Source organism: Microcebus murinus, chromosome 10 (genome assembly GCF_040939455.1).
Source record: "Microcebus murinus isolate Inina chromosome 10, M.murinus_Inina_mat1.0, whole genome shotgun sequence".
Lineage (NCBI taxonomy): Eukaryota > Metazoa > Chordata > Mammalia > Primates > Cheirogaleidae > Microcebus > Microcebus murinus.
The window spans coordinates 101,910,277-101,924,634 of NC_134113.1; the positions used below are offsets into that span (position 1 = coordinate 101,910,277).

The window sequence follows — 14,358 nt, forward strand, 5'->3', positions numbered from 1 at the left end:
AGACAGAGTCTCATTTTGTTTCCCAGGCTAGAGTGAGTGCCGTGGCATCAGCCTAGCTCACAGCAACCTCAAACTCCTGAGCTCAAGCGATCCTACTGCCTCAGCCTCCCATGTAGCTGGGACTACAGGCACGCGCCACCATGCCCTGCTAATTTTTTCTATGTATTTTTAGTTGGTCAGTTAAATTCTTTCTATTTTAGTAGAGACGGGGTCTCACTCTTGCTCAGGCTGGTTTCGAACTCCTGACCTTGAGTGATCCACCTGCCTCGGCCTCCCAGAGTGCTAGGATTACAGGCGTGAACCACCACGCCTGGCCCACCTGGCTAATTTTTTAAAAAAATTTTTGTAGAGACAGAGTCTTTCTATGTTGCCCAGGCTGATCTGGAACTCCTGGCCTTAAGCAGTCTTTCTGCATAAGCTTCCCAAAGTGCTGGGATTACAAGTGTGAGCCACTGGTGTATATTCAGATGTTCTACAATCTGAAAAAATCTGAAATGCTTTTGTTACCAAGCATTTTAGATAAAGGATACTCAACCTGTATTAAAATTATTTTATCTAAAATATATCACTTTCTGTCTCTATAATAAAGAGGACATTATATGGTCAACATAATATTTGTCAAATTACCCCTGTGTTTTCTTACTTTTTTAAATTTTTTTTTCAAAAAAATCCCACCTTTTATTTAGGATTGGCAACCTCCATTTGCGTGTGAAGTGAAAAGTTTTCGTTTCACTCCTAGAGTCCAGCGCCTGAATGAACTTGAGGTGAGTGTTATGACTGTTTTTGCCTCCTGATTCATTCTTTATGTTAGGGAGAGAACTTTGGGAAGCTCTTGTACCAGGGCCTCACATTTGCATTAATTGGTACTGAATGGAATAGTTACTTGGTGTCTGGATAAGTGTCTCATTTTTGAAGAATTGTTTAAAGTAATTATTGTGGTTTTTCCACTAAACTGAAATTATGAGAAGCTATTTCTATCCATGTTTTCATAGTAGAAATGTCCAGTGCTTAGTTTCAGAGACCTAGAATTCTTTTTTTTTTTTTTTTTTTTTTTTTTTTTTTTTTTTTTAGGTTTCCACTTCTGTGTGATAGAATTCTTAAATCCCATTTTCTTCAGTGTTGTTCTACTAAAATGTTTTTTGTTAATCTCAGTAGATTTCTGTCTTCCCTTGTTCTTGGAAAATAGGTTTTTAAGTTCTATTCTGAGTTGAATATGATAGGGAGGGAAAAAATTCTATTAAAAAACCTAGTTGTCAAAGGTTTTTCTCTTGGTTTTAACAGAACTTTTCTAGGATTGTTAATCTGATTTATTAAGATTTCCCTTTACATATTAGTAATTTGTCTTAAATTTTCTAAAGTGAAATCTGTTTAAATATTTTTTTTCTGTCTGCCAGATTTTCAGAAGGTTCTTCAGTGTGGTATGAAATCTATTTTAGAGTACAAAAGGAAAATCTTTGGTAGCTAGGATTTATTATGCCATGCTGACTCCCCCCCCCCCAGATGTTCCTAAAACATTTATTTTCTGAGATTTTTTTTTTTTTTTTTTTGAGACAGAGTCTCACTTTTGTTGCCCAGGCTAGAGTGAGTGCCGTGGCGTCAGCCTAGCTCACAGCAACCTCAAACTCCTGGGCTCAAGCTATCCTCCTGCCTCAGCCTCCCGAGTAGCTGGGACTACAGGCATGCACCACCATGCCTGGCTAATTTTTTTTTGTATATATACTTTTAGTTGGTCAATTAATTTCTTTCTATTTTTAGTAGAGACGGGGTCTCGCTCAGACTGGTTTCGAACTCCCGACCTCGAGCAATCCGCCCGCCTCGGCCTCTCAGAGTGCTAGGATTACAGGCGTGAGCCACCGCGCCCGGCCTTATTTTCTGAGATTTTGACACATTTTTTTTCCTTTAGTTTCTTGTAATTAGATACTTGATGAAGCATGTTAATATTACTGAGGTAGAAGAGTTGATGCACCTAAAGTGTACATGTTAGAATGTTTAGAGACCAAAAATAATATGAATCACTGAATTTTCTGGTTAGCATAAAGTTAAATCAGTTTTTTAAAAAAATTGTTTTGGTTGCTAATTTGTTTAAAAAAATTTTTTTTTTTTTTAAGAGATGAGATCTCATTCTGTCACCCAGGGTAGAGTGCAGTGGGTGATCATAGTTCACTGCAACCTTGAACTCCTGGACTCAAGCTATCTTCCCATCTTAGCCTCCTGAATAGCTGGGGCTACTGAACCCGGCTAATTTTTTTCATTTTTTTTAGAGACTGAGTCTTGCTGTATTTCCCAGGCTGGTCTCAAACTCCCGGCCTCAAGTGATCCTCTCACCTCATCCTCCTGAGTAGCTGGGATCATAGGTGGGAGCCAGTGTACCTGGCTTCTTGGTTGCTAATATGAGAACTTTTTGCATAAATTGGAGTAACATTTTGGCATCAATGAATAATCTTTTTTTTTTATATATTTTTTTTGAGACAGGAGTCTCTGTTGCCCTGGTTAGAGTGCTGTGGCGTCAGCCTAGCTCACAGCAACCTCAAAGTCCTGGGCTCAAGGGATCCTTCTGCCTCAGCCTCCTGAGTAGCTAGGACTACAGGCATGTGCCACCATGCCCAGCTAATTTTTTCTATTTTTGGTAGAGATGGGGTCTCGCTCTTGCTCAGGCTGGTCTCAAACTGCTGAGCTCAAATGATCCTCCTGCCTCGGCCTTCCAGAGTGCTGAGCCACCTGGCCTGGCCCAATGAATAATGTTTATTAGAAGTATTTTGCTTCTTTATTATTGGATAATTTTGTGGGGTAGGTAAGCAATAATTAAAAGTTTTTGAATTTTTATAGAGAAATGAGCACCTTTATTATGTAAGACTCATGCATTGCAACTATAACTTAGTTCCTATTTCTGATTTCTGTATTTTAATAATCGTAGGCAATGACCAGAGTTAGACTGGATTTCTTGGATCAACTAGCAAAATTTTGGGAACTTCAAGGATCTACTTTGAAGATCCCTGTGGTGGAGAGAAAAATCCTGGATCTGTATGCTTTGAGCAAGGTGAGGCTTGTATTTGGTTTAGAAATTGGAACAGAGGCTTGTGAATTTATGAAATTAAGAATTTCAAATAAACTTGGTGGGAAACATTGCTTGTAATGGATCCCTTAAGCCCAGGAATTTGAGATTGCAGTGAACTATGAGCCACTGCACTCTAGCTTGGGTGATAGAGTGAGACCCTGTCTCGGGGAGAGGAGGGGAAAAAGACAGGGTTTTTGCTTTGTTGCCCAGGCTAGATTCAAACTCCTGGGCTCAAGCGATCCTCCTGCCTCAGCCTTCTGAGTAGCTGGGATTGCAAGCATGTGCCACCATGTCCAGCCATATCTTTTATTAATCAAAAATTATTACTGTGACTATTATTTGTTCCTGAGCCTTGTGTGCTTTATGTTTCCTTGTACCAATTTTTACTTTCTTTCTAGTTTGTACTCTCTCCCTTTTTTCATTTTGTAAGTTTTTTTTTTTTTTTTAAAGGAACTTTGGCTTTTTATTCCTTTTAAGAGTTTCTGTAGTTGACCATTTTTATCTTGTTAGACCATTCCCTTTGGATCTGTATTACCTTGGCTCCTCAGAGATACAGCAAGGATAGAGTCCTCATTTAAAAAACATTTCCTAATTTTTACATGTTAAAAAGCTAATATTTAAGAAAAGTCCTCTTAATCCCCCAACCCCAACTCCCAGTGAATAATCCAGTTTAATACAAGTTAAGTCTATAAATAAATGTGTTCTTTCTCCTCAAAAAACACTTACTAAACTTTACAAGAATTAGAGGTTTAAAAATTTTACCAAGAGAAATGGAAATATTATTTTACCCCTATTAACATACACTGTTCAGGCATTCCAGCAGCAAGCCCTTTGCTCAGCATTCACTGTTCTGCTAGCATGCTGGCTAGGGGTCTTCTCAGTCATTCTTTTCTTCTCCTTGATAGTGTCTGTACTCTGGCTTCAGCTCCCATGTGTTTTTGTGGATCCCTTTTACATTCTGAACACCAATTTCTTTTAAGATTTCCTTCAGGTACCCCACAGGTTGTTTTGTTATGTCTACCAAGTCCTTAAGGTTATAATACTGATGTTTCTCAAAGGCTGAAAATAGCATGTCTAAAACGTGTTGTTTATCCGCTCGGGCTCATTTTCCATCTTCTTTCTTTTTCCTTTCATATTCAATATTGTATTGATGATTGGCAACAGGCTTGTAATTGGTTGTTACAACTTTGTCCAGTTGTTGTGATAGCCTTACAGGTTTGGAAGATTCTTCTATTTGCAATCTTTTTAATCTCATGTAGTTTTCACTGGCAGCTGGTCGGCATTCAGCTCTTTGTACCACTATTCCTTCCAATGACAGCTTATCTGATGAGCTCTCAGTAAATGCTGTTAATGTCTGTCCTCCAACACTTTGCAAGACAAGTGGATGTTCTCTAGGTGTGCTGACTGAAGCTGGTTTTCCACCAATATCATGAATATTTGCGAGATCTTCATTCAAAGTAAATGACACCTCAGTTCTTCCTTGATTCTTGGCAATCCGCAGCTTCCCAACTTCACCCCTTCCAGGGGCTTTAGCCCATTGCTGTGACAAATATTTAGGAACCTTGACCAGCCACACTCCCGTGTTCTGTTTGGCGCCGGTCAGGTCGAGTTCTCCGCGCTCGGCCATGGGTCTGTGGCCAGTTGAGGCGTGTGGGCCGGAGCAGCGGGCCCCGGGAGCTGGGGTGCTGAGGTCCGAGTGTCCAGAGCAAAGGGCGAGCCACGACGGGAGGCCAACCGCGATGAGCCGGCGTCACTCACCTGCCAGGATCCATTTTGTAAGTTTTCTTTGTAACCATCAAAAACTTATTTTCAAACTTTCCAGCAGAAGTACAAATCTCTTAGTATACTTCTACCCATCAGGTAATTTATCAGTTTTATTTTCTTCTTGGAGCTGTTCCTCCTGGAGTCTTTTTTCCTGCTCTAGTGCTGACTGGTTGTTTTTGAAGGTCAGCTGTCAGTCTGGAACTTCTTTTTTTTTTTGAGACAAAGTCTCGCTTTGTTGCCTAGGCCAGAGTGAGTGCCATGGCGTCAGCCTAGCTCACAGCAACCTCAATCTCCTGGCTCAAGCAATCCTTCTGCCTCAGCCTCCCAAGTAGCTGGGACTACAGGCATGTGCCACCATGCCCGGCTAATTTATATATATATATATATATATATATATATATATATATATATTAGTTGGCCAATTAATTTCTTTCTATTTATAGTAGAGACGGGGTCTCGCTCTTGCTCAGGCTGGTTTCGAACTCTTGACCTCAAGTAATCCGCCCGCCTCGGCCTCCCAGAGAGCTAGGATTACAGGCGTGAGCCACCACGCCCGGCCCTGGAACTTCTTTTTATTAATACCACTGTCATTTTGGGAATTCCCTTTGCCTTTCCCAGATGGTAATTGGGATGTAAATTTTGGGGGACCATAATTATTTTAAATGTTCTGTCATTATACTTTATTGGTAGTTTGGTGGGGTTTAGAAGTCTAAATTGTAAATCATTTTACCTCAGTGTTTTGGAAGCTTTATTCCATTGTGTTGCTGGTAAGAAGAATGATGGTATATTAATCGTTCATTTATGATTTTTTCTTTTTGAAGACTTAGGATCTAATTTTTATTTCCAGTGCTGTTAAATTTCATGGTGATATGCATTGGTATGTGTTTATTTTAATTCAGTGTTTTTGTGGCTCTTAATAACTTTTCTGATCTGGTAAATCATGTCTTTCAGTTCTGACTTTCCTGTAATCTTTGATAATTTTGTCTGAATTTTGTTTTCTTTTTTTGTATTCTTTATTAGTTGGATGCTAGACATCTTAGCGCTGACCCTTTAATTTATTTACCTATTTCTTTCTTAGTTCATAATCTCTTCTATTCAGACTCTCCTTAGGGTAAATCACCACTCTTCCACTGGGGTTGGAGAGGGATATAGTTGCCTTGCTGTGCTGACCATAGGAAGTCTATTTTTATACAGGTTTTCTACATTCTTGTTCTCTGCTGCATTGCCACTCCAGATTTTAGAGGTACTGCTGCTTCCAGCTCTTAAGCCTTTCCAGGTTCTATGCTGCACAAGTTTCTCCTTGGCTTTCCTCTATTGCAGGCGCTTAGTTTTAAATTTGTTGGGTTTGTTTGTTTTGTTTTGTGTTTTGTTTTTGGCTTGTTACGTTGATTATCACTTGTACCTCTGCTTCCTAGCTTTAAAATATTGTTTACATTGCTTGTATTCGGTTCCATTCTTGGTCTATTTGACTTCTTGGGAGTATGCTGTTTTGTTTCTTTCCTGTCTTTTTAGTGAATTTTGAGAGGGAGCTTTTTGTGGGGGGGTACCGAGTCCTGCTCTGTTGCCTGGCTAGAGTGCAGTTATGTCATCATAGCTCACTGTAGCCTCAAACTCCTGGGCTCAAACAATCCTCCTGCATCAGCCTCCTGAGTAGTTGGGACTATAGGCACTTGCCTGGATCCTTTTTTTATTTTTTGTAGACACAGGGTCTCACTCTTACTCAGACTGTTCTCAAACTCAACTCAAGCAGTCCTCCTGCCTCGGTCTCCCAGAATGCTAGGATTACAGATGTCAGCCACAGCGCCCAGCCCAGAGGGAGATTTTAAGTAGAAGACTATTCTTTATGTCTGTTAAAATTGTCTCTGTTGCTAGCCATTATGGCCTTGATTGATTTTACTTTTGGCCAAATTTTGATAAAGGGCTTGTCTTCATTGTGTTCAGGTACATGCCATCTGTCATTTTATAGGTCATGGTTCATAGTGATATTTCCAGTGACAGTGGTGTAATAATGGTACATGGCTAATGTTTGGAGTAAATGGTTTGTATTTTAAAATTATGCATGATAATCCTTGAATCTGTCAGCCAAAGAAAAACAAGTGTAAGTTTTTTTGTGTTTTGGTTAGATTGTATGAGTATTGTGTACATGAAGCCAAAGTCATTTTCTTTGTGAGATAAAGTTTTCCTATGTCATGATCATACCCTGGCTGCCACTAATCACCAGAACTGGGTGAGAAATCATGACTGGCTATCCATGCAGATGCAACTAATGGAAATTTAGCTTGAAGTGCTTTGAATACAAAGCAGATATTCTTTATAGTGATAATTATATGGAATAGTGAAGATTATTGAGAGGGCTCCTGTTGCCTTCCTGACTTCCTTTGCTACTTCTCCCTACTTGTTCATTTTGTTTTATCCACACTGGCTTCCTTATGTTCCTCAAACACTGTAGGTGTACTTCTTACTTAAAGCCTTTGCTCTGTTCCCTGTATATCTGGTTGATTAACTGCTTCACTTCAAGTCTTTGCTCAAATTTCACCTTTATGACGAGGCCTTCTGTAACTGTTTTTTTTTTTTTTTTCCTTCACCTCCTCCAGGTATTTTTTTTTTTTTCCTTCATTTTTTTTTTTGAAGACAGAATCTCGCTTTGTTGCCCAGGCTAGAGTGAGTGCCGTGGCATCAGCCTAGCTCACAGCAACCTCAAACTCCTGGGCTCAAGCGATCCTCCTGCCTCAGCCTCCCGAGTAGCTGGGACTACAGGCATGTGCCACCATGCCCGGCTGATTTTTTCTATATATATTAGTTGGCCAATTAGTTTCTATTTTTAGTAGAGACGGGGTCTCGCTCTTGCTCAGGCTGGTTTCGAACTCCTGACCTTGAGCAATCTGTTCGCCTCAGCCTCCCAGAGTGCTAGGATTACTGGCGTGAGCCACTGTGCCCGGCCTTGTAACTGTTTACTATTTCAATTTACCCTCACTTTTCTACTTGTGAGGACCTTGACTGCTTTTTAAATTTCTTTCACAATATCTATCACTTTAAAATTTATATATAATGTTCATTATTTGTCTGTCTTCCTCCCCTAGAATGTAAGCTTCATGAAGGTAAATATCTTTGTTTTAGTCACAGATGTATCTTGATTACTTAGAATAGTAGCCGGCACTATAGAAGCACTGGAAAGATATATTTTGAATGAAAGGCAGTGAAAGACACTATAATCCATCTAGTTCCTTCCAGACAGCCCTCTGTCTAACCCACCCCCATGTGTCTTTCTCTGTACTACAAAATTTGAAAAAAAATTTTATCCTCTTTATAATTTTCTGATTAGTTTTTATCAACAGAGAGGGCTTCTCTAAGGGTGTGATTAAAGAAGCTGAAGAATTGAAGAGATATGTTCAACTCTTAGGCACATAAATTTATGGGTTTCTACCAAGCTTTCAGATACTTCAGTAGAGGAAAATTGTGCTTTGACCATAGATTCATCTTTGTCTATAATAGCATCCCAAAGCACAAGAATGGAAAATATTTCTTTCACTTTTGATAAAAAAATTTTTTATTCATCTTTGTCTATAACAGCATTCCAAAGCACAAGAATCAAAAATATTTTCACTTTAAAAAATTTTTTTTAGCATATTACAGGGGTCTAAATGTTTAGGTTATATATATTGCCCTTGCCCCACTGAAGTCACAGCTTCAAGCGTGTCCGTTCCTCAGATGGTGCGGACCATGCCTATTAGGAGTGTATATACTCATCCTATTCTACTCCCTACCATGTGCCTGACACCTGATGAGTGTTATTACTATATGCATTTAAGTGTTGATCAGTTAATACCAATTTGATGGTGAGTAAGAAAATAAGTGGTGCGTTCCTTCACTTGTTTATTTATTGATTGATTGATTGATTGAGCGAGTGAGTGAGTGAGTGATTGATTGATTGATTGATTGAGACAGAGTCTGGCTCTGTTGCCTTGCCTGGGCTAGAGTGCTATGGTGTCAGACTAGCTCACAGCCATCTCTAACTCTTGGGCTCAAGCAATCCTCCTACCTCAGCCTCCCAAGCAGCTGGGACTACAGGCATGTGCCACCATGCCCCGCTCGTTTTTTCTATATATTTTTAGCTGGCCAATTAATTTCTTTCTATTTTTAGTAGAGATGGGGGTCTCACTCTTACTCAGGCTAGTCTCGAACTCCTGAGCTCAAACGATCTGCCCACCTCGGCCTCCCAGAGTGGCTAGGATTACAGGCGTGAGCCACCATGCCTGGCCCCTTCACTTATTTTTAGTATGTGTACCCTCTCCCCCACTTGCCCATGTACATAGGCATTTATAATATAGGGAACACCGATGTAGTACTTACTTTGTCCTGCTGCTTTTCTTGTTTTAATTCATTTGTCCTAACAATAGCCTCATAATGAGGTAGGTACTACTGTTGTTACTATTTTAATGATGGTGAGGAAACTGAATGACAAATCATGTAACTTACCAAAGGTTATGTAACTATTAAATGACAGAGCTGGGATTTGAACACCAGCAGTCTGGCTTCAGAGTCTTCACTTGGTCTTTGTAAAAAAAATATGGTAAGGCTGGGCTTGGTGGCTCATGCGTATAATCCTAGCACTCTGGGAGGCCTAGGTGGGAGGATTGCTTGAGCTCGGGAGTTCAAGACCAGCTTGAGCAAGAGCAAGACCCTGTCTCTACTAAAAGTAGAAAAAATTAGCCAGGCATTGTGATGTGCATCTATAGCCCCAGCTACTTGGGAAGCTGAGGCAAGAGGATCAATTCAGCCCAGGAGTTTGAGGTTGCAGTGAGCTATGATGATGCCCAACATTTTAAAATGTACAACTCAGTGGCATTAAGTACATTTACAATATTGTACAATCATCACCACTATTTCCAGAACTACTCCTCCCCTTCCCAATGGTAACCTCTATTATACTTTCTGTCTCTATGAATTTGCTTGTCCTGGTACCTTATATAAGTAGAATTATACAATATTCATTTTGTGTCTAGCTTATTTCACTTAGCATAGTGTTTTCAAGGCTCATTCATGTTGTAGCATGTATCAATATTTCCTTTCTTTTTAAGGCTGAATAATATTCCATTGTATGTGTATACCACATTTTGTTTATTCATTTATCTGTTGATGGACATTTGGGTTATTTCCATCATTTGTTTGTTTGAGACAGAGTCTCACTCTCTTGCCTGGCTAGAGTGCCGTGGCATCAGCCTAGCTCACAGCAACGTCAAACTCCTGGGCTCAAGCAATCCTGCTGCCTCAGCCTCCTGAGTAGGCTGGAACTACAGGCATGCACCACCATGCCTGGCTAATTTTTTTATATTTTTAGTTGGTCTATTAATTTCTTACTATTTTTAGTAGAGATGGGGTCTCACTGTTGCTCAGGCTGGTCTCGAACTCCTGAGCTCAAACGATCCACCCACCTTGGCCTCCCAGAGTGCTAGGATTACAGGTGTGAGCCACCGCACCCTACCTATTTCCATCTTTTGAGTGTAATAAATAATAATGCTGTGAACATTGATATGCAAATATCGGTTTGAGTCCTTGATTTCAGTTCTTTGGGTACATATGCCTGGAAGTGAAATTGCAGGATCACGTGGTAATTCTGTGTTTAACTTTTAACTTTTTCCATGTAGTAAAATACAGTAGTATATACTTAAAGAGGAGAAATTGTTAACAGAGTTCAAATACTATGTCACAGTTCTCTTTATTGTGTTCTTAGACTAAAAACTGCCTGTGTGGTCATGTGCCAATTAACAACAGGGACATATTCTGAGAAATGTGTTGTCAGGCAATTTTGTCATTGTCTGAACATCATAGAGTGTACTTATGCCAATCTAGATGATACAGCCTACTACATAGCTATGCTATATGGCATAGCCTATTGTTCCTAGGCTACAAACCTGTACTGCCTGTTACTGTACTTAATACTAGGCTATTGTAACACAATGGAATTGTGTATTTAAACATATCTTAATGTGGAAAATGTATGTAAAAATATGGTGTTACGATCTTACGGGACTGCCATCATATATGTGGTCTGTCATTCACCAAAACGTTGTTATGTGGTGCATGAGCGTATTTTAGAGTGTAAGAGATGTACAGTATCAGCTTCTGGAAGGTAGGGAGTATATGTGTATATTCTATATAGTACCTGGCTTGATGTGAACTTTCAGCCAAGTTAGCTAATTTATGTCATCACTTCCTATGGTTATATATTCTGTACTGTGTACCAGTAAATCTGGATTATGATTTCTCTAGCATTCCTTCATAATCTTCCATATAAAACTCTTTTCCTTTTGAATAATTATGATCTCATTTTCAAAACTCCTTTGAGTTCATGGTTTTCTTGACATTTTTGTTAGGTTCTCTAAGTTACTTGGTACATTTTCTAATTTTAGAATGTAAGTTTATATTTTATATTATGTAACTTATTCTCATGTCTTTTTTTGGTTGCTTTTTATTTATTTCATTTTGAATTCTTAGGATATAGAAAATATATGTGCTTAGTTTTCTCACAGTGCATAATGTACAAAGTACAGATCATTAAATATTTTTGAGTACTTGATTTGAAGGTAGGCCTAATATTAATTAAGTTTTAAAGTTTAAAACTTATGAAAATCATTGTCTCTATCTCCCTTACTCTAAATATTGATAAGTGTCAGTACTCTAAATGGTGAGTATCAGTTTGGTTAGATATTTGTTGAAAGGAAAATTAAAATCTAAGCCCAGAATAATTTTTGTATTTGTAGACAAGATACAGAATTAGGATGCTTGAATATACCTTTTTTCCTAAATAACTTTTACTTTCTTTTCAGATTGTTGCCAGCAAAGGTGGTTTTGAAATGGTCACCAAAGAGAAGAAATGGTCTAAAGTGGGTAGTCGCTTGGGATATCTACCAGGAAAAGGAACTGGGTCTCTTCTGAAGTCACACTATGAAAGAATTCTCTACCCATATGAGCTTTTCCAGTCTGGTGTCAGCCTTATGGTGAGATGCATCATTCTCCTTAGGAGTGGATAAATCCAGTTTGCAAGTATAACCTTAGGCTCTGTTCACTACAAGTTAGCAGTTGTTGATTCGTAACAGGGTAGAATAGATTTCTCACACAAAAATTTGGGGGAGCAAGATGTATATCATAGTTTAAAAGTCATAGCTATTTTTGGTGGTTTACAAGATAAAGTAAATCTTATCTTGTAAAGTAAATCTTATTTACTTATTTAAAGTAAATCTTCATGACTTAAGCTTTATGAAAAAGTCCTCCTATTTGTTTCATATATTTTTAAACAGCTTTATTGAAGTATAATTTATATACCATAGAACTTACCCATTGTAGTTGCATTGTCAGTAAGCTTTAAAAATTTATACCTTTATGCAGCAATCATCACAATCCAGTTTTAGAACATTTGTGTTCATTTGTAGTCAGTTCCTGTTCCTACCTCCAAACTGTAGGCAATTCCTGATCTGCTTTCTGGCTCTATAGTTTTGCCTGTTCTAGAAATTTCACATATTTGGAATGATACAATATGATTTTTGTGTCTAGCTTCTTTAACTTAGCTTAATGTTTTCAAGGTTCACCCATGTATTATTACTTCTTTTTTTGGCTGAATATTATTCCATTGTGTGTGTGTGTGTGTGACACTACGTTTTGTTTATTCACTGGTTGATAGTTGGATTATTTCCAGTTTATGTCTGTTGTGAATAATGGTATGAATATTCATGTACAAGTCTCTGCCTGGAGATATACTTTCATTTCTCTTGGATAGATACCTAGGAGTGGAATTGCTGAGTTATATGGTAAGTTTATGTGTGAATTTTTAAGAACTTGCCCAATTGTTTTCCAAAGTTGCTGAACCATTTTACTCTCCTACCAGTAATATGGAGGCTTCCAGTTTTTCCATGTCCTTGCCAACTACTTGGTATTGTCAGTTTTTTTGATTATAGCCATTCTAATAGTGTGTAGTGGTATCTCACTGTGGTTTTAATTTGCATTTTACTAATGACTAGGGATGTTCTGCATCTTTTCATGTTTATATTTTCTTGATGAAGTGTCTGTTCAGGTATTTTTGTTTTTTTAAAAAAAGAGACAGGCTCTTGCTTGGTTGCCCAGGCTCTTATAAGGGTGGTCCAGTCATAGCTCACTGTAACTTTGAACTCCTGTACTCAAGTGATCCTTCTGCCTCATCCTCCCATGTATCTGGGGAGGCTGTTTTTGAGTGTACATTGATGATTCTATTTCAAGACCTAAAACATTGCAGGTGTGTGCTAATATTTTTGGTTATTTTGTGGAGATGGGGTCTTGCTATGTTACCTAAGCTGGCCAGAGCTTTTTAAAAAATGGATTGTCCCTTTGTTAATGTTGATGCTTGCAGAGGGCAGAGAAAAAGAAGAAGAAAAAATAAAAATAGAATAAAATTTAAAATAAAAAAAATGGATTATCTTACACTTGTAAGAATTTATTATATATTGTGGCTATAAGTCCTTTATCAGATACATGATTTGTAAATATTTTCTCCTAGTCTGGTTTATCCTTTCATTTTCATAATAGTGTCCATTTGAAGAATAACTTCTTTATTTTTTTTTCCCTTTGTATGGATTGTGCTTTTGATGTCATGTTTAAGAAACCTTTTCTAAGGTGTAAAGATTTTTTTGTTTTACCTAGAAGTTATATAGTTTTAACTTTATATTTCAGTCTGTGATGCTTTTTGAATAATTTTTTTTTGTATATGGTGTGAGGCAAAGGTGTAGGTTCAGTTTTTGGTGGAGAGGATATTATAAATATTCATTTGTGCCAGCACCATTTGTTTAAAAGACCCAGGTGCCCATCAGTACATGAGTGGATTAATAAAATGTGGGATATGTATACCATGGAGTACTATTCAGCTTTAAGAAACACCTCTTGTATATTCCTAGATAGGGCTGGAACGCATTCTACTAAGTGATATATCTCAAGAATGGAAAAACAAACACCACATGTACTCACCAGCAAATTGGTATTAATGATCAACACTTAAGTGGACATACAGGAATAACATTTATTGGGTGTTGGGCGGGTGGGAGGGGGGAGGGGGACATGGGCAATATATATAACCTTAACATTTGTATCCCCATAATATGCTGAAATAAAACAAAAGAAAAAAAAAAAGACTGTTTTTCCCATTGCACCTTTGTTGCAAGTTGGTTGACCAAATGTGTGAGTTTATTTTTGGACTGTGTTTTGTTCCATTGATCTGTATGTCTACCCTAACACCAATACCACACTGTATTGAGTACTGTGGGTTTATAGTAAATTTTGATACCCAGTAGTATAAATCCTCTTTGCTCTTTTTCAAAATTTCCAATTTTCATTTCCACATAAAGTACAGGATTAGCTTTCCATTTCTACAAAAAAGCTTGCCAGAATTTTGAGAGGGATTGCTTTGAGTCTGTAGATCAATTCAAGAGAGAACTGTCAACAACAACAAAGAGAATTGCTATCTGGTTTCATGTAGTTTCAGGGATTTATTGGCAATTTATTATTTCTCCACTGAT

General features: G+C 38.1%; 1 protein-coding gene and 1 pseudogene across 1 annotated transcript in view; one reads left to right on the top strand and one right to left on the bottom strand.

Moving 5' to 3' along the window:
- Positions 1-14,358, top strand: part of KDM5A (lysine demethylase 5A) — a 108,133-nt gene that overhangs the window by 4,212 nt on the left and 89,563 nt on the right. The window contains exons 2-4 of the mRNA XM_012748276.3: positions 687-764; positions 2,915-3,037; positions 11,647-11,817. Coding sequence (XP_012603730.1) covers positions 687-764; positions 2,915-3,037; positions 11,647-11,817 — 372 coding nt within the window. The remainder of the gene's footprint in view (positions 1-686; positions 765-2,914; positions 3,038-11,646; positions 11,818-14,358) is intronic.
- LOC105862181 (general transcription factor IIF subunit 2 pseudogene) lies at positions 3,812-4,764 on the bottom strand (annotated as a pseudogene).